At 42.5% G+C, this 20,579-nt stretch overlaps 1 protein-coding gene across 1 annotated transcript in view; it reads left to right on the top strand.

Annotated features, from left to right (window-relative positions):
- Gpat3 (glycerol-3-phosphate acyltransferase 3) overlaps positions 1 to 13,750 on the top strand; it is a 53,115-nt gene extending 39,365 nt beyond the window's left edge. The window contains exons 7-13 of the mRNA XM_028773683.1: positions 198 to 291; positions 4,261 to 4,376; positions 6,381 to 6,436; positions 7,002 to 7,087; positions 7,758 to 7,886; positions 8,091 to 8,170; positions 12,382 to 13,750. Coding sequence (XP_028629516.1) covers positions 198 to 291; positions 4,261 to 4,376; positions 6,381 to 6,436; positions 7,002 to 7,087; positions 7,758 to 7,886; positions 8,091 to 8,170; positions 12,382 to 12,493 — 673 coding nt within the window. The 3' untranslated portion in view covers positions 12,494 to 13,750. The remainder of the gene's footprint in view (positions 1 to 197; positions 292 to 4,260; positions 4,377 to 6,380; positions 6,437 to 7,001; positions 7,088 to 7,757; positions 7,887 to 8,090; positions 8,171 to 12,381) is intronic.
- The last annotated feature ends 6,829 nt before the right edge of the window (positions 13,751 to 20,579 follow it).

Here is a 20,579-nt window from a genome sequence, read left to right as displayed (position 1 = left end):
TGTAAGTAAAACATGAATTATACAGAGAATGCCATAGTCCCTCACCCAACTCCTCATACTACATGAGACCTGCATCCCATGTTTTCAAGATGATTTTAGGTGCGTATGTACCTTAAATAAGACAAGTCAGTGCATGCCGTTCTGTAAACTAGCAAGTGTTTTCTGAGGTGTAGTGCTTACCATTGTTTTAATTGCAGGCAGTACAGACCCCAGAAGGGAGGCATCTGTGTTGCCAATCACACCTCTCCCATCGATGTCTTAATCTTGGCAACGGACGGATGCTATGCCATGGTAAGAGCAGCTCATTGGTGTTTCACGTGTGTATGCTTGATGATTGTAAACTAGGAAGTCCGTCTCTTAATAGAAATTTGGCTGAGACATAACTGTGCAGGCTGGCCACGAGGAACAAACAATGCAGGGAAATTTGTGGGATACCTGAGGTGGAGGAGCACCTTACTGAAACTTAGGTCTCCTTTGGCAGAACGTTGTAAAGTTGATTTCATCTTGCTCTGCACATCCCAGCCAGTGTTTAATTATACTGTAAAAATTAAAGTCATCCTCTTCAGAGATTCCTGCCAGCCAATTAGTTTTCTCTTCAGAAAGATAAGTGCAATTCAAAAAGAACCTCTTTCTTTAGTGGGGATCTGGCGAGGAAGCCAGAGTGTTTGTGCCGCAGACACTCAGATTTGTCAAGAAAAAGGAAAAAGCTGAAAATTTCAACCACCACAGAGTCCACGGCAAAACCACATCCCCAAGTGCCTTTTACTGGGCATGAAGAGAAACCACGTTCTGCTGCTTCCCCTTTATCTTGTTTTCTGTGGCTCTAACAGTTTACTTTGGCATTTCCTCTGCTGGGCAAAGGAAATGCAGATGCAGACTCGGGCTCCCTTTTTTGCTTGATGGTCAAATGAGTTCCTGAGGTAGTGTGTGGAACAGGATGGCTGGATGCAGGTCCCTGGGTTTTCTTCCTAATCTCACAGGTGTGGGTTGGTCTATGAGGACCGTATGCCCAGTGGGTCAGTTTTCCAGGTTGACAGTGGTGGTGTGGGATGCTTTTCTGGGAGAGCCTTTGCAGGCTTTTATGTTAGGTGTGTGCTGTGAGTGGGACCGCCAGCATGTATACTGGCTTTCACTATTCATGGGTTGTGTCTTAGTAGGGTTTCCATTGCTGTGAACAGATACCATGACCAAGGCAACTCTCATAAGGACAACATTTTACTGGGGCTGGCTTATAGCTTCAGAGGTTCAGTCCATTATTATCAAGGCAGGAAAAAGGGCAGCATCCAGGCAGGCACAGTGTAGGAGGAGCTGAGCGTTCTACATCTTCATCTGAAGGCTGTTAGAAGACTGACTTCCAGGTAGCTAGGATGAGGGTCTTAAAGCCCACGCCCACAGTGACAAACTTACTCTAACAAGGCCACACTTCCTAATGGTGTCACTCCCTGGGTCAAGCATATACAAACCACCACAGTTTTTGTGATCAACAAGGTCTTTTAAAAAATTCCCACTTACTGGTACATGTTTGATATGCCTAAAATTGTTAGGTCAGTGGCTTCAGATGTGGCACAGTGGTAGAATACTTGCCCAGCACTCTTGAAGCACTGGGATCTATCCTCAGTAGTGTCAGAAAACAAAACAAAACCATCTGAAATAAATGTACAAGCTGGGCATGGTGGCATATTTTTAGACTCTTAGCACTCATGAGAGAGAGGCAGGAGGACAGCTGTAAGTTTGAATTTGAAGCCAGCCTGGAATATATATATTTATTCCAGGCCAGTTAGGGCTACACAGTAAAACCTTGACACACATACCTATTTCCCCATCAAAGTAAATAAGTAGGTGAAATAAAAATCTACAGAACACATAACTTTCAGAAAAGTGCATTTTAATACATCACTGATTTATGTAATTGAGTTGTTTTGAACCCAAGAGATTTTTTTTTTTTGTCATCTTCAAGAAAAGAGATGGGAATTGGTTGTTTGTCCTTCTATAGATTAGGAATCAAATGATAGTTATATACTTTGAAAAAAACTGTAAAACAATATACCTATGTGTCATAAAAACACAGTTGTGTATATAATTTCAGTATTTAGGCATCCCCTGTCGCCCTCCCACAGTAGCCACCCAGGGTAGCCATCGGGAGAGCCTCAGTACAGGCCAGGACACATTCTATCAACCTTTGATACATGTGGGCCGGTTCTTCCCATCCACTGTATTTGATTTTCTCTATGACACAGTTAAGTCAGGCCTGAGATTTCATTCAGATGGGAGGCAGACACCTAAGCAGCTGATCCATCTTGTGCTGAAACTGCAGATGGGGTCATTTGTAAGAACCAGAATTTATTGGCTCACTGCAGGCTGAAGAGTCTAATGTCAAGACCTCTAGTGAGGATCTGACTGTCATGTCTTTATATGTCAGAAGGACTGGAATTACAAGAGGAAGGTCTGCTCCCAAGAGCCCTCTCTCTTTGTAAAGATATTTATTTACATTTTATGTGTGTGGACGTCTTGACTGTATGTGTGTCTGTGTGTCATGTGCTTGCAATTCCCTAGGAGGCCAGAAGAAGGCTATAGTGAAGATTCTGGATTTTTGGTTTCTTTAAAAACCACAGAAATACTATAAGAATGCTTTCTTTTTAATCAGAGGTGTGGGGGTCAGCTTTGCAGCAGCTGACTATGATTTGTCTCGTGTTCTAGCAGAGGTGTGGATTTGCCAGCTGCAGATAGTTTCTGTGGTTGTGTGAAATTTGGGATTCTGAGAATTTTCAGAGGGTCTATAAATGCTAGATCCCTGAGAGGCAGGGTGGGTGAGTTGGTTGTAGTTTGCACGAAGAAGAAAGACATTAGATTCACAGATCTCTCTCTCCCCCCCTCTCTTTCCTCCTTTCTCTCCTACCTAGTGTTAAGGGGTGAAATGTGGGGTAGGGTGGGCTTAAGGGTGGGAAAAAGTGGCAAAAGCTAGCAACAGAAGGCATTGGATTTTCTATAACTAGACAGCAGTCCTCTGTCCTCTAGGTCCTCTGCAAGACCAGCGAGTGCTCTCAACTGCTGAGCCGCCTCTCTAGCTTCAGCCAGAGTTCATGGTGCCTTTGATTTGCTCATTTGAGCACAGCTGTTGTCATCCACCCTTCACATTAGGTTCTTTCCCCAACACTCTTGTACTGGGAACTGAGTTTCTGGTACATGAGTTCCAGAGGACACATTCAAACCATAGCAACTGGTTACTTAGGATTTATTTCTGAGACCACACCCCATTTCTTCTGTTCTCTGGCCAACAAAGAATTGATTATAATATACTTGAAACTGAAGACCTCAGACTGTTGTTGGTCTCTTCCTTTGTTGGTTCCCAAGGTTGTACTCAATTATTTCTTCTTGAAAGGCTCAAAAGGGCAGATGTATTAGTTTTCGTCTAGACAACATGCTTACCTGTTCTTTTGTCTTTGTTGTTTAACACTGTGTTCTGGAAGTTTGCACTCCATTTTTGTCCTAGGGGTCAGCTTTGTCCTCTGGTCAGCTGCACAATATTCTGTTGTAAGTATGTATGCAGACACACACACATACATGTGCACACATATAAACACATTCATGTGCACACACATACATACACACACTACTATTGTCATCAACACTATTGTTTACCCATTTGTTTTTATCATTTAGACACTTAGGCAGTTTTCAATATTTTGCAATAATAAACAGTATTTTATTTATAAACAGCTCATAATTTTTTGAGAATGTATTTTCATTTTACCTGTGCTGTATTTTCAGGGAGAATTTCCTAGGAGAGAAATGATTGAAGCAAAGGATAATTGAATATGTAATCTTAAGAGCTGTTAAATGTCTTCCTCATTTCTTCTCTAAGCAAGCTGTGAGCGCCCATCTTAAAGCCCTGAATCAGGGTGCGCTGGCAAGTGCTTAATCCTTGCTATTTGGCTGCATTTAAAATCATAATTAATCATAGCTCTAATTAGCTTTTATTTCCACAATCTTGATGGAGTTGAGGGATCTCTGCTCTTCAGAGTTCCGGGGCAGCCAGTGTAGTAAAGTGAGTTGGAGCTTCAGTGGTCTGCTGAAGAGCACATTTTGACTTTGCCCATCCTTTGATTAGCTTTAGGACTTATCCGTCAGCAGAAGGCAGCCAGTCTTTGCTTTTAGTGGAAATTAGGAATGTGTTGGTCCCCCTTCCTTCCCTTGGAAAGACCCCTAGCTTTCTTTGGTAGCCAGGCCTTTATGTTTTTCTGTTTCTCCTGACCCTTCTAGGTTGGGCAGGTTCACGGTGGACTGATGGGGATCATTCAGAGAGCCATGGTTAAGGCTTGTCCTCATGTCTGGTTTGAGCGCTCAGAAATTAAGGACCGACATCTGGTGACTAAGAGGTAAATGGCAAGGTTCCTTGGCCTTCGTTGGAATAACAGAAAAGCTGATTGACTTGGGTCTTTTGGCTAAGAGGATAGTTGGGGGGGGGTGTTGTATTAAAATGGAAACAAAATCGTGCAAAGCTCTGTAGCTGGATTTGTCTGGAGTTATTAACAGGAGTGATATAAGAATTCTGTCATCTGGTTGAAGACTTATAGTCTCATAGCCAATCCCGGCTATTTACTTGGAGAGAAAAGACTTGAGAGGATGGTTTTCAGCTGACATTCATTCTAAAGCCAAGAAAAAAGCCAAGTTCAGAACTAAGTCTTTTAGTTAGGAGAGATGACAGAGGTTCTGGTTAGCCAACAAAATGATGGATTGGATATTAGGTCTATCTTGTACCTTACTAATAGAAATTGGTATAGTTATGCTCTAATTGCATTTTGAGAGAAAAGTTTTATTTTAACAGGAAGGTTGATATGTGGGAGGAGCTAAGGTGGGAGGAGTAAGGAGGAAGAGGGGGTGTAAGGAGAGGAGGAGGAGCTAGGAGATGGGAGGGGCATGGAGACGAGTGTTCGTGTGTCTCCGCCAGTCAAAGATAGTTGGTATATCTAGGTTGGGTATTGGGTTACACTTCGGATTGTATGGTTATCTTGTTATTGAGCATTACTAAACTTACAAAGCCTTTGATTGACATTTAAAAAAATAAATAAAAATTAAAAAAATGAATTCTGTCATCTATGGGATATATGTCTACATATAGCCAGACTGGAAAGCTCAGCTGTTCTGTGCAGCTATGACTTAAGTAGGGTATGATCACCAAACTTTTAAAGTTTAAAATTACTACCTTGAGGGTTAAATAATTGATTACTTGCTGAACAAATCATTGACTTTTTTGCTGGATGTCCACTGTCACTTGAATCCACTTACCAGAGTGATAATCACTGATGGACCTTCCCGTTGCTGTCACAAAACACAAGAGGACGTCAACCTACCAGCAGGAAAGGTTGATTTTGGCTCGAGGTTTTGTGTAGTCAGTGTGGGTTCCTTGATTCCTGTGCTTAGGCTCACAACTGCACAATAAACTAAAAGCATGTGGCAGAGGAAATCCATTCATTTCATGGGGACAGGGGAAGAGCGAACGTGGGAGGGACCAGGGTCTCAGTTTTTTCCATCAAGGGCAGGCACCCAGTCTTTCTTCAAGTCCTATCTCCTAAAGGCTCTGTCACCCTTCAGTAGTACCCCAGGTGGCAGCTGAACTGTGAACACCTGGCTGCAGAGAGAACATCCAAACTACAGAAGAGCTTTATGGAAAGGAAGGGAGGGAGTCTCTGGGGCTCTGCAGAGATGGAGCCACCAAGAACAAAGCTGGGGAAAAGCTTACCAGGATGGGGTTCTGCTCATTGCTTTAGGCATGCAGGGATGGCCCACGTTCCTCATGAAAGACCTTTCTTTTTCTGTGTAGCCCAGGCTGGCCTTGACTTGTGGTATCCTCCTGTCTCATCTCCTGGGAGCTGGGAGTACCATACCTGGCTTGTGGTGTTCTGTTTCATAGGGAAGTTAACTCTGACTCATTTCAGGACTTCTTATGTAATGGCCATAAAACAGACCAATTAGTATGCTTAGAATCTCTCCCCTCTATTTTTTTTTTATAGTATCTATCAACACATGGCTGTCCAGAGAGTAGATAGAAGATTTGGGCTTGATAGTGCTTACCAATAGTTCCAGTACTTGGAAAGCTGAAACAGGAAGGTCAGAATTGGAGCTCATTCTTGGCTACATAGCAAGTTCAAGGCCAGCCTGAGCTAATGAGACCTCATTACAAACAAAGTAGCTGAAGTCCCCACTTCCTTCAGAACTAGAGAAAATGAGAGCGATCTGATTTCTGGTCTCCACTTGTCCTTTGTCTCTTATTTCTCTTCTTATGGCTTTTTCCCCTACTAGCAGGATGTGAAGAACAAGGATTCTTATTTCTCTGTTTCCCAAGGTAGAATCATTTATTCTAATTTATTTTTTTCTTACAGATTAAAAGAACACATTGCTGATAAGAAAAAGTTACCCATTCTAATCTTCCCAGAAGGTAAGAACAGAGACTACTAGCAAGCTACAGCAGGCAGCAACAAGGAACACTCTGGAACTATCTCCCCTATCTTAGAGGAGGGGATATCTTTTCATTTCTTGCTTTCTGATGAGTCACAGAACCTATTTGACTTTAAAAGTAATTTTTCCATGAGGTATTAAACAGCATCGGCTATGACTTTAGCTGTGAAATGTATTGTGGTTACTAACTGCTATGCTGAAGCTGTTGCTGAGTTTTTAATGGCAAAGTGAGAGTTTGCAGTTAAAATTGTTCAAAAATTTTTTTATTGTTCTTTAAGCAAAGGTTGACTTACCAAGTGGCATTAAAATATGTACAACTTTTATGATGATTTAAATTATAGAAAAGTAATTCCTGGGCCAGTAGGTAGGGGAGCTTGCCGGAATTCAAGTTCCGGGACCCAAAAGGTGGTGAAGATGATGGCTCTCTTACGTTGTCCTCTGACCTCCAAATACACGTACGCATACAGAAAATGTAGCAATGTTTAAAGCAATTCCCTTTAAAATTTGTTTTTAAAAAGTGACTCATTTCCTTACCACTCTGCCAGGCACCTGCATCAACAATACCTCAGTCATGATGTTTAAAAAGGGAAGCTTTGAAATTGGAGGAACCATCTATCCAGTGGCAATAAAGGTAAAACTAAAGGGGTTTTTTGTTTTTTAAGAGGTGGAAGCATTTGAGTGTTAATTTTATTTGATATTGTTACAAATTTAAAACTTGCAGGATTGAAGAACACTTGTGTATTTTACTTTTTGGCTCTTTTTATGGTACATTTTGTGCTCCATCTTTCTAGATAGATAATTGACAACTGATAGATGCCAGATGCGTGCATAGATAGGTGATAACTGATATTTAGACACATAGAATGTAGGTAGTGGCTTACATACAGAGATGGGTAGACAGATGCACAGATATGGAAAGACAGACAGCTGATAGGTAGATGGACGGACAGACAGCATGGCTATGTGGAGCAGGTTGTATTAGTACTGAGGAAACAGTGGTGGGCTGATCTGACTGATCCCTGCTTTCACTGACATTCTAGTTAAGTGCGGAGTCACATATTTTGGAGACATGTAAAGAGCTCTCCGTGTAGCACTCTGGGCTCTATTTAGCAAAACCACTGGCGCTAATAAAAGGCATTATTAGGATTGGCTTAGTTCTTGTGAAAAATTCTATCAAGTGAAGTGAATTCTCTTGCGGTCTGAGAGGCCCATTTGTCTCACCTCCTGAAAAGCACTGATTTGGAAGAGAGACTAACATGGAAGTCACAGCTGGAATGTCTTGTCTTTTCTTTTTTTCTCAGTATAACCCCCAGTTCGGCGATGCCTTCTGGAACAGTAGTAAATACAACTTGGTGAGCTACTTGCTTCGAATCATGACCAGCTGGGCCATTGTCTGCGATGTGTGGTACATGCCTCCCATGACCAGAGAGGTATGACTTATTCAATCAGACGAAAGCAAGAAAGCCTTTGCCTAAAACCTTGGGTATCTCCATTCCTCCCATCATGCCTTTCTTCTTTCTTAGGAAATAAACTGTTTCTTAGTATTATATTTAGTATTATAAAACAAATAGAAATGATTATGAGACACTTTTAAGCTGTTTGAAAGCTTCATTGTAACTTTCTCATTTAACCAGGAAGGAGAAGATGCGGTTCAGTTTGCAAACAGGGTTAAATCCGCTATCGCTGTACAAGGAGGACTGACCGAACTTCCCTGGTAAGAGACCTCTCAGAAGAAGCACTTGTGTTCTTTTGTAATAATACATACTTAACGCAATCATATGGGTTAGCTATAGACTTAGCAAAAAGAATGTAACAAAGACTAAAATAAGGTAGAAGCTTTTCTTTCCCACTTAAGTATAGGAGTCCAGACCGGCATAAACTTAGTCTTTATTCCTATACCAAACTCAATATGTGTTCCTACTGTATGGCCCAAGATGGTGGCTCCGTCTCCACCCAGTATGCACAGCAAATGACTAGCTGCGGGGGATTGGAAAAAGGACACACCCATCTCCACATGCGCATACACTGGAAATTGTACAAGCTACTGAAACTTCTGTTTGCTGCTGCAAGTCATGGGGTAGCGGTGAGCTGCAAAGGAAACTGGGTATTGTAGTGTAGCATTTGTTCTGGATGACTGTGTTGTTAGGTAAAATGAAGAAGAAAGGAGAGGGAGCGTGGGCTGGGGGCGGGGCTTAGGGTTGGGGGCGGAGCCGGATTGGTTCACTCTCACTGTTTTAGAAACTAAGAACTTGAAGAGAGGAAGGAAGCGAGATCGATGAGTAACTATAGCTTCCACGTCTTAAAACTTTTAGTCTAAGGAAGATTAATGTAGATGTCGTGCATTAGTCAGCGTGGGCTATCATAGCACAATACCATAGACCAGCGTCCTCACAGACTTTGTTTCCTCCGAGTTTGAAGGCTTTGGGGTTAGAACGCTGTGCAGCCAGTGCTCACTGAGAGTTCTCCTTGTGTTTCTGAAGCCTGCTTTCTTCAGTGGCTCACATGACCTTTGTTCAAGCGTGGAGAGAGCAAGCTCCCAGTGTCTCTGGCTATAAGGGTGCTAACCTCACCACAAGGGCCCCATCCCTTTGACCTCTTCAACCTTAAAGTCCTCATTGTCAAATATTGTCCCACTGGGAGCTTGACTTCACCTTATAAATTAGTGAGGACAGAAATATTGGGAGCAAAACAGTGCAGTGGGTTCTCTATACCGCCTTGACGGAGAAGGTCAGTTCTTACATGGATATCAGCGAGCTGTTACCAAATAGTCCATGTTTCAATCCTGCATGTTCAATAAAATCTCTGCGAGCTTTTTGGATGTTTCAAAATACTTTCTATGGTGAGTTCAGTTGAGGTCATTGCAATGTGTTCTCTGATTTGGTTTCTGTGTCATTAGCAACCAAGAACATCCTCTGCTTGGGGGCTCAGCATTATTTGGGGACTACATCTTCAAAGATGAGCTGGCTAGAATTTTATATTCTTTTATCCAACAGTAGGGCTTATCACTAAAATATATTTTTTCCATTCACATATCTTAAAGCCAGTTAATTTATACCACCCCAGCCTCTTTCTGGCAAACAATGTGCTTTCTTTTTTTTTGTCAAGTCATTAACTTTTAGAGCAAAAAGGCCACTTTTAGAACTTATTATGCTAATTAGCTAAACTTTGGAAATTGATGGGAGATAAAAGTAGCTGGATGCCAGATGACTCCTGAGAGCTGACAGCAGTCGAGCAGCGGATTTGCTCTAAGCTTCAGGCTAAGATGAACATCTTACATGGTGCAATCTATTCTGCAAGTGTTAAACTGTAACACTAACATCACAACACTCTAACACTGTAACATTACAACACAACACTCAGGGCTTCCCTGAAGCTAACTGTGTCTTAGTGATTCTTCCCGGCCAAGTGTGGTAGAAGCTGCCTTCCTCTTTCCTCTTCTTAAAACCTCCTTTCCCCCCCCCAATGCTTCCTCTTACCTGATGTGCTAGCTATGTTGTTGCTCTGAAGCTGTTATGAAAAGCTCATGGCTGGCTCTGTGGCTGGCTCAGATGCACAGACAAAAGTACACATTTAGAGAGACTGTGTGGGGAGTCAGCCTCAGGTTAGACTCACCATCAGATTCACTTAGCATCTCTGTCAACAATGATTTTCATCTCTAATTCTAGTATTGAGAGACAGAGGCAGGAGAATTCCTATGAGTTCCAGGCCTACCTGGGGTACATAGTGAATTTTAGGTTAGCCTGGGCTATAGAGTAAGAACTTGTCTCACAAAAACAAAACAAACCTTTTTAATTTTTGTCTCTTTTTACTGGATCATATGCCATTTTATAAATAAGATTACTTTGAATTACCTGGCCTTTTTTTCCAAAGGAAGGAGCCGTTTTGCCCTTCTGGGTGTATTTTTCATTCAGCTGCTGAGCATGAGTGAACTCATCTAGGCTGATTTCTTTGCAGTGAATAAGAACTGCTGAGACATTTGGGGGGGGGAGGTATTATTATTGCTATGTTTGTTTTTTTTTTGAGACAGTGTTTTTCCATGTAGCCCTGACTGTCCTAGAACTCCATATGTAGACCAGGCTGGCCTCAAATTCAAATCTACCTGCTTCTGCATCCTGAGAGTTGGGACTAAAGATGTGCACCATCACACCTGGCTTTTTGCTGTATGATCTTATTAAGTTGGTTATTAGGTAGCTACAGCTTTGGAAAACAACTAAGATACAGTATTCCTGAGATGGTGCATTTGATAGATCGTGGAAGCCGTGGGGTGAGAGACGATAGCTGGGCTGTCCCCTGGGACCAAGACCCGTCCAAACGTAACTCTGGGAGCCTCAAGAACAGGCGCTGTTAACAGAAGCAGTTTGGTTTGGGCCTTTATTTCTCATTGTTCAAAATTAATGTAAATGTTAAGAATAGTTAGAGGCAGCTCGTTTGAAGAAAAAAGGCTTGTGCACAATTCTGAGGATCTGGCCACAGCCAAAAATTTTATTTCATGGAAACTTCTGTAACTGCTCCCTGTAAACATCTGTGGACTGTGGTCCATTTTCAAGTTGCAGGATGTGCTTTAGGCTTGACTCAATGAGCCTGAACATTGCACTGGCTCCAGGTCGAGTTCTGTCACTGTGGCACTCAGTTCACTGTGTAACCCATGGTCATTCGGCACTGTCAGAACTTGCCTAACTGTGCTAAAGTTCAACAGTCACAATAGGAAGTAAGCAAGTTCTCAGCACACAGACACACAGACACACACACATACACACACACACACACACACACACACACACACACGAGTTAAAATCTAGCACAGTGGTTCTCAACCTTCCTGATGCTGCTGTGACCCTTTACCTTTTCCTCAGGTTGTGGTGACCCACAACTATAAGATTATCTTCATTGCTATTTGATGACTGTAGTTTTGCTACTGAGTCATAATGTAAATATGGAGACAGTTGTCAAAGGGGTCAAGACCCACAGGTTGAGAACCTGCGATCTAATTGTGGGGTAAGCAGCCCCTGGTGGTAGCCCAGCCTCCTCCCAAGTTCTTCTGACTTGCAGTTCCTTTTGTCCAAAGAAGGAAAGGCGAGGGGAGGGAGGTGGGGTAGTGTGCTCTGGTGACCCAGACAGCTGTGCAGTTCACAGCCCTGGAGAGAGCCCAAAGACTCAGCGTTCCAGTGGAGGAAGGAAAGCCGCTTCCACCGCACTAGTTTCTGGTACAGCTCCAAGAGGAGGAAAGCTGGTGGGTTATCCTGCACTATCTTCTGGTCAAAGGCGGCTATGATTTTGTTGTTCATTTTATTTTAAATCTCTTTTGGAGTATGAAAGCATAAATATATTTTGAATAAAAATAAATTATTAAACATAGGGTTAGAGTTAAATAACGACTGAATCGATGATTTTTAACAAGTTATCTGTGTTTATAGCCCATGCATGGGTATACACTTTCATCATTTCTTGTGCGGGTATTCACAATTTTCACGGGGTTTTTCAGCAAGCCAGCTATAAGTCGATGAAAAAAAAATCAACATTTGTTTTTCCTGAGGGGAAAAATATATGGAAGCATGTTGCCTTTAATAATCTTGTTTCTGTTTAGATATTGAATACAGCAGCTCTAAGTTCTGAAACAAAACAGAACAGGAGCTAGGGAGATAGCTCAGCTCTGGAGCACTTGCTTATTAGCAAAAGGACCCGGGCATCCCAGGTCTGAAAAGCCTGAAAAATCCTGCCTTTTCAGGTGAGGTGTATGCATGCAGATGTATTGCTCGCTTTCTTACCCGGAAGCATCAGAGAGAGTTCGTGTTCTTTGCACTTGGTCAGTTGTAGAGCAGAGACCAGAACCTGCGCTTTGTGCTTATAGTAAGCGTCCTGGTACCATGTGGCCCTGTTCTTCACTGGCAAAAAGTATCTTTCCTATGTGTGCCTTTCTGCCCACAGGGATGGGGGGCTGAAGAGAGCAAAGGTGAAGGACACCTTTAAGGAGGAACAACAGAAAAATTACAGCAAGATGATCGTGGGCAACGGATCTCCCGACCTGGCACTGGACTGAAGCACTGTGGATACACATGGCTTCCCAGAACTGGCCTTCAGAAGTGAAAGTTCATAATATTGTTTTGTTGTGTTGGTTTTTTTTGTCTGTTTGTTTATTGTTAATTCTTTTCTACTAGATGATTGTCTCTGTCTTCATGCCAGAGGCTGAACCTACAGGTGTCCTTTTTGATGTTTTTGTTCTTGTGTTGGCTCAATGAATTTTAAGGCTGATTTTTGAGTGGAAACAGATTTTTATAAAATGACGGTGTTGTTGATTGAATGAAATCTTTGTATGGAGAAAAAGTGCTTCTAGAATATGTTTGGAACATGTTAATAGGATAATTCTCAATAATGACTCCAAACCCTGTAATTTGATTTTCCTTTCTTTACTCTTTTTTATTTTTATTATTTTTTAAAGACAGGGTCTTATTTATATAGCCCAGGCTGGCCTCAAACTCAACTTATGTAGCCAAGACTGGCTACGAACTGACTATCCTGGCTCCACCCACTTCCCACATGCTAGGATTACAGGCATGTGCACCCACACCTCGGTGTTAACTTCAGTACCATAGTGAGGTCATCAATCATACCATAATGCATTCCCATTACGGTTACATTCTGCTACCAGGTTGAAAGAAAAATGGGGAATTATTTTTAGGGAAATGACAAATTTGTGGTTACCTGATCTGAAAGGAATGGGATGGAGATTATTTTTCCTCAGGTGTTTGAAGACCGGCTGATGATTAGCCAGATTCTTTTAAGAACCGTGTAGATAGATGCAGTGCTGATTGTTTAGATTCATTTAAGAACCGCAAGGAGCAGTGCTGATTGGTCAGATGTTTGTTCCCACAGCACATTTCATCCAGCCACAGTGGAAAAAGCACTGTTAGCTTTTCTTGTTTGTATGCCAAAGATTCTCTTTTGTCTCATGATTGTTATTTGTTTTATTTGTTTTTGTAATAAAATGATTTTCCCCCCCAAGGGAAAGAGCCTATTAAAAAAAGGATGCACGAGTGAGCCATGCCCTACCCCCAACCTCACTGTAGCGTTTAGCCCCAAACGCCCCAGCCTTGTCAGCAGAAAACTAAGTGGTATAACTACCTTTTGGAAACTGAGCCTTAACATTTTTTAAAGGGGAAACAAGCATTCTCCAAGTCCAGTAGCATGAGCTATATTTGATAGCGATCCATTACTGCTCTTGAGGCTGTTAGCTCGAGAGCAACTCTGTATAGAAAGTGAACTGTCTTACTGACTGAATAAATTTTATATTTTTAAACGAGTGTTGCATTATTCTTCCTCTACCTCTCCCCCTTCTTCCTGTAGCCAACAAGTGCTTTTGTTTCAGTGGAGGATGCTTTATGTTGACTGGACACAAGTTCAGGTCATCAGAGAGGAGGGAGCCTCACTTGAGAAAATGCCTCCATAAGGTGGGACTGTAGGCAAACTTGTGGGGCATTTTCTTAATTGATAATTGATTAAAGAAAGCGGGCCCAGTCTATCATGGATGGTGCCACCCCTGGCTCTATAAGCAGGCTGAGCAAGCTGTGGGGCTCAAGCCAGTAAGCAGCACCCTCCATGGCCTCTGCATCCAGCCCTGCCTCCAGGTTTCTGTCCTCGCTGCTTTTGATGATGAGCTATTCTATGGAACTGTGAGTGAAACAGATCCTTTCCCCACATTTTGCTTTTGGTCATGGTGCTTCATACCAGCAGTAGATGTGATGACTAAGACATTAATTACACTGCCACTACTGACTAAGATGTAGTAGAACGTCCATTAGCAGCCTGTTTCTCACCGTGGTCTATGGTCTCGCTATTTGGAGTCTGTCCCTTGAACTCCATTGTATAGGCAATGCACCATTGGGGTGCTTTGCAGGTGAACTCAGGCAGTTATTTGTAATTGACTAGATAGTGAGGCCTGGCACACACTGTCAGCCTCAAGATGGGTCAGATCCCAAAGGAAACTGCACATGGGTTTCCCTCATGACCAGCACTTTCTGTCCCTCCGCCTCTGACGTCCCTTCAGTTTCAGCTCTTCCTAAAGCTGGATCAGGGATCCTGACAGATCCCAGTCCAACTGTGCTAAAGTGACTCTTTGTTTGATCTGTTTGTTTGTTCTATTTTTTTCCTCTCAGAAAGAGACTTTCCTGTTTGTTTTTACTTTTTTTGTATTCAGTCAGGCTTGAATTACCAAATCCATTCCATGTTTCAGTTCTCAGAAGAGTTCCTGTGCTTGGACCCAGATAAAATGTGTATTTCATAGACTGTATGGGAACAGTGATGCTGGCATTCATGCCAGCCAGCGGGGTGCTGCCTCTGTCAGAACTCTTTCTGCAGGCTTTGATATGCATTAGTTTCTGAGTTCTTGCGGGATGACATTGCTGCTGAGAGTGTGTTTTTGGAAAGCTGATGCTGCTCTGATTTGGACCACGCACCTTATGTCTCTCCTGTTGTTATGCAGGTGTTAGTTTGAGGCAGAGCCTATCGAAGGCCTAGCTGGCCTGGAAGTCACTGTACAGACCAAGCTGGCTTGCTTCTGCCTCAGTGTTGGGGTTAAAGGTGTACACTACCATGTCTGGTCCTAATATTATTTTGATGATTTTTTTTTGAGACAGGGTCTCATGTAGTCCAGGGTGACCTCAAACTTGTTATGTAGCCAAGGCTAGCATTGAACTTATCCTACTTCTGCCTCCCAGTCTCCTTGTGCTGGAATTCCAGGCTTATACCACCATACCTATTTATTGTTATTAGTTACTGTTACTACTGCTACTATTATCATATGCAGTGCTGGGAATCAGTCCAGGGCACCATGTGTGCTATGCATTCATGCACTCTATTGACTGAGCCACATCCCCAGCTCTAATAATGAGTTATAGACACTCTATAAATGCTGTGTTCTCTGGTGTAACCCAGGTGGATGAAGTCTGATGATTGAGTCAGGCACTGATCTGTGAGCATAGCAGGATAGCATTAGGAATCAATTCACTGACTCTCCCAGTCTTATGTGCTTCTATCCTGGGTCTCTGGCTGCCCAACCTTTGGGTCCAGGTCACCCAGGCAATGTCAGGTGTGGGCTCCCTCTCAAGGTGCTGGCTTCAAGTTGGACCAATCATTGGTTGGCCACTCCCACAAGCTCTGAGCTGCTATCATCCCAGCACATCTTGCAGGCAGGACAAATTGTTGGTTGAAGGTTTATGTGGTTGGGCTGATGTCTCAATCCCAAAATTGGAAATCTTGCCTGATTACAGAAGATGGCCGGTTTGGGTTCTGTATTCCTCCATTACTAGCAGTCTTCCCTAGGTTACCCTCATAGGCTCTAACATCTCCCCCAAGTACCTTCTAGTTCTTGTCATCTCTCCCAGAACCATCTCCTATATGACCCCTCCTGTTCCCATCCCCCACCCACCCAAATTCTATTTTCTCTTCCCAGGAGGGTCCAAGTGTCCTCCTTGAGTGTGTTTGAAATTTTCATATCTGATATTTTTGGATTTTTATTTTCTTTTCATAGCCTGTTAGGTAGGGATTAGCAAAATGCAGTCCCCAGGGTAAGTCTTACCTGAAGTGGAGATCTCTGGTTTCTTTGGAAACTCAGTTGTATCATTGTGATGTTTTTCTGGAAACTGTCTTACGAGAAGATTGGGGAAACAGACATGAGAGGATGTTTTGCTGAGAAAAGACTTATATTTATGGAAGCTGTCTTGTGAGAGGGCATATGATTTGCTGGAGCAGACGCTTGAGAGGGGATATGATATTTAGAAAGAATATAAATGTTTAGAGAAGACAGTAAGAGGACACTTTTGCATTGGTTCACCTTGTGACGCTTTACTGGTCTTCACTGACACCTTGCAAGGCTTTGCTGGTCTTGGTTGACCTTCTCTTGCTGTGCCTTTGTAAGAGAAAAACACAACAGAAAACTTCTCATGGTAGTTTGGCTATTTCTTGCTGATTCTGAGGACTCATGCCATTTGGCAGAGCCCCATGATTTCTTCTGGATCAAGAGCTGCTGCTACTGACTCATGTTTGGTGTTTTAGACTGGACTGCTGATATCCTTACAGACTGGAATCTCCCCCAAAGAACTACTTCTAAATAGGTCTATACCCCCTGTTTCCTATAAACTTTGTCTTTCCCCAGCCTCTGCTAGGCGGGTTAGAAGGGAGATTGAAGCGTTTAAGAACTCTTATTAAAATGGGTTTTGAAAAATCTAAGCCTGCACTTAGCCTCTAGTTTTGTAAATACAAATTTATTCACCTTTTTTTTTTTTTACTTTTATTTTGCAGCCACAAAGTTGCCCATTTGCCACAGTGACCATGAGGCCCCCAAAGCTCCAGTAGGTCCAGTCAGGTTCTTTATTCCTTGAACTGCCTATGAGCATAGTGTGCAGCCCTTCATTTTTCATAGGGTCTAGGAAACACGTGTGTTCTATCGGTCTGGGCCCACTTGAATTCCATTATTAGCCTGACTTTTATCTGTCCATTTAAGTATCAAGGCTTCAACAATGGCCATCATGTGGGTTTCAATTCTCTGCCTCATATGTATATATACACACACACACACACACACACATATATATATATGATTTATTTTATTTATATGAGTACATTGTTGCTGTCTTCAGACACACCAGAATTGGGCATCAGATCTCATTACAGGTGGTTGTGAGCCACCATGTGGTTGCTGGGAATTGAACTCAAGACCTCTGGAAGAGTAGTCAGTGCTCTTAACCACTGAGCCATCTCTCCAGTCCCTTTGCTTCATATTTTTGAAAGGAATTCATGTTATGCTCTAAGCCTATCATTGACTTTAATTGCTGAGTAGTTTTAAATCCTCAGGGGACTATTATTTTTTGCTGTCACTAAGCACTGAAGTTTGACTCAGGCCACTTGCCTTGTTCACATCCGTGAATGGGGGATGGGTAGTTTCCACCTCCTGCTTAGCCACATAGCTTTTTGGAGATCCCATCTTGAAGGGGCTTGTCCCTAGTTGATCCTGGGCTCTGACTTCTGAGCAGGAACTGGCTTCACTCGGTCCTTAACTTGAGCAGTCCAGATTAATTTGCTAGTCTTTTTGTTTCTTATTTTGTGCTTTTGTGTTTGTTTTCAAACAAGATTCTTACAGTAGATGGCCTGGAACTCGCTATGTAGATCAAGCTGGCCTCACTGAGTTCCTCCTGCCTCTGTCTCCTGAGTGCTGGGTTTCAAGGCAGGTGCTATCATACCTGGCCCCACTTGCTAGTCTATGAAGGCATTTACATAATTTTTTATCACCTAGGAGGAGGGGTTAGTTCTTTAGAGAAACAAAAATTCTAGGAAGAGATAGCTGTATGTTTTTAAGAAGAAATGTCCCCTGTCTTTTAACCTGAGTTTGGTCATTAAGATCAAACATGCTCTTTTAGGACCAGTGCTGGTTTTACTGTGTTTGCTTTTTGCAAATTATTATAGTTTGAAGAAAGAAGGTCTCCTCTAGTCTGTAGTGCAAGCTAGCCTCATACTTGAGTAGCTGAGTTTGCCTTGCTCTTCCTGTTTCCACCTCCCAAGGGCTGGATCTACAACTGTGCGTCACCACACCTGGCTTTATGCCCTGTTGGGAATCAAACCCAGAGCCTCCTGCTTGGGAGGCAAGCACTGTGCCAGCTGGGCTACATCTCTACTGTGTTTGCAAATTAAACTTTTGCTGAAGAACTTTTACATGGTAAGTGAGGTACAGTGCCTTAGGGTGTTACTGCTGTGAACAGACACCACAACCAAAACAGCTCTTACAAGGACAACATTTAATTGGGGCTGGCTTGCAGGTTCAGAGGTTCAGTCCATTATCATCAAGGTGGGAGCATGGCAGTGTCCAGGCAGGCATGGTGCAAGAGGAGCTGAGCGTTCTACATCTTCATCTGAAAGCCAGTAGGAGAAGACTAACTTCCAGGCAGCTAGGATGAGGGTCTTAAAGTCCACACCCATGTGACACACCTACTCCAACAAGGCCACACCTCTAAATAGAGCCACTCCCTGGGCCAAGTATATTCAAACCACCACATATAGGAAGATGTGAATCAACACAGGGAATTCTGGATATTTCCACACAGAGGACACAGAGACACTGTGGCTAGAAGCTGTTGAGAGGATCAGTGGTTTTCTTTTTATGGTGTTAATCAAATGGTCAAATCAATCATGTGACCATGAGCAGGGAGCATGCTAGTCTGTGAGGGTACTCCTGTGTTCTAAGTCTCTTGTGGTTCTAAGTCTGGCTGTGGTGGGAGTCTGATTATCGTGGGAGCCATTTTTGATGCATGCATCCCAGGAATCTGTCTGTTACTAACAGTGGATACTGATAGGGCTCTCTCAGACCTTAATCAGAATGTTCTATGGTAGTTAAAGTAGCTTTAGGTGAAGGTTCAGAGGACAGGTCGAGATACCCTGTTCTGAAAGATATCTGTATTCCCCCTGAGCACCCATGCTCCAGTGTCATCCCCTTCCCCATGTCTGGCCTTTTTGTGTTTATAACCCCTGTGTGAATGAGTAAAAATTACGATTTGAAAAAAGTAAATAAATTATAAAAAAAAATAAAGTAGCTTTAGGAATTGCTTCTTCAGGACATGAGAAGAAATGACTCTCTGGGAATCCATTTCTGTCTAGAAAGTTCTGCAGAAATTTGACTAACCAATGGTGCCAAATATTTGAGAGACTGCAGCTTTACTACGTCACTTGGTCTGGTAGCTCTGTAGAGAAAGAGTCTGTGTAAAGGTGCCATATTAGACATTTACAAGGACTTTAGGCAATGCATACCTGGATCAGTTTGCTAGTCCTAAGGCTCTGTGCTACTCCAGGATGGTCTGTGTATCTCCATCTCCTTTCCTATGAACCTACAAGTCATATTGGATGGGAATCTTATAGGACTGCATTTTACCTCTCTGACTCCTTTAAAGTTGCTGCATTCAATATAGTAGTAGCACATTCAGGTTCCGGGGCTAGGGCCTCAGCCCTGAGTTGTGGGAACAGAGGGACGTAAAACAGTCTGTAGAAGGCAGGGTCTGCTAAGCTTTCCTGCTGAAAACTTTCTCTTCCTTTGAAGGTCATTTGGGAGGAGATATTTGAAACTAAGTATCCATTCTGCAAACTTTCAGTTCATCCATTCTTATTTCATACCATATGTTAAAATCCATTGTTAGCATTGCTTATTTATTAATTTTTTAGAATTATTTATTTTTATGTGTATGAGGACACTGTCACTGTCATCAGACACAACAGAAGAGGGTGTCAGGTCCATTACAGATGGATGTGGTTGCTGGGAATTGAATTCAGGACCTGTGGAAAGAGCGGTCAGTGCTCTTAACCACTGAGCCGTCTCTCCAGCCCAGCTTTGGTTGTTTTGATGTAAAGCGTGTCTCATATTTCACTTCTGGAGCCCTCTAGCTTGCCTGTCCTTCTGAAATAACCCATTATTTCAGGTTTTGTCATTTAGGCACGAGCTTCTTTGAGCTTATTCTGGGCGTTCTCTGCCCCGACCCTATATTAACAATTCTCTCAGAGACTTTTTTTTGTTCTGTTTTATTTTTTTGTTTTCACTGAAAATGGTATTTAGAACCCAAAGTTTGTACTAGTATATGTACTGCTTCTGGAGTGTTGCTATTCTCATAATTCTGTCAGTGGACAGAGCTAGGAAAATGTATGTATGTATGTATGTACGCACACACACACACACACACACACACACACCCCTTACATCTGTATTTTTGTCTATATATGTATGTAACTATCTATCTACCTATCATATCTATCATCTATTATCTGATCATCTATCAGGTATCTATCTTGTATCTATGTATCTGTGTGTCTATTTTGTATGTTTGTATGTATCATCATCATCTGCCTTTTAATCATCAGTTGTCTCCTTTTCTTCTACCCCCTTTTTCTATCTCCTTTAAAAACACAAGTTCTCTCCTATAACTTTCCAATCCAACACCGCAGGGTACACATTAGGTTTTCCACCTTTCTGTGTCTCTTCTTCCTGGGAGGAATCTGTTTTCTACCCCTGATATTTACTCACTGGTAATCCACCTCATTACCTTTGCCATTCCCTCCCCACATAGGCATCTTTCTCCCTCTAGTCTGTCTGCTTG

Source organism: Grammomys surdaster, unplaced genomic scaffold (genome assembly GCF_004785775.1).
Source record: "Grammomys surdaster isolate TR1022 unplaced genomic scaffold, NIH_TR_1.0 233, whole genome shotgun sequence".
Classification (NCBI taxonomy): Eukaryota; Metazoa; Chordata; class Mammalia; order Rodentia; family Muridae; genus Grammomys; species Grammomys surdaster.
This window is presented reverse-complemented; position numbering and strand designations above follow the sequence as displayed.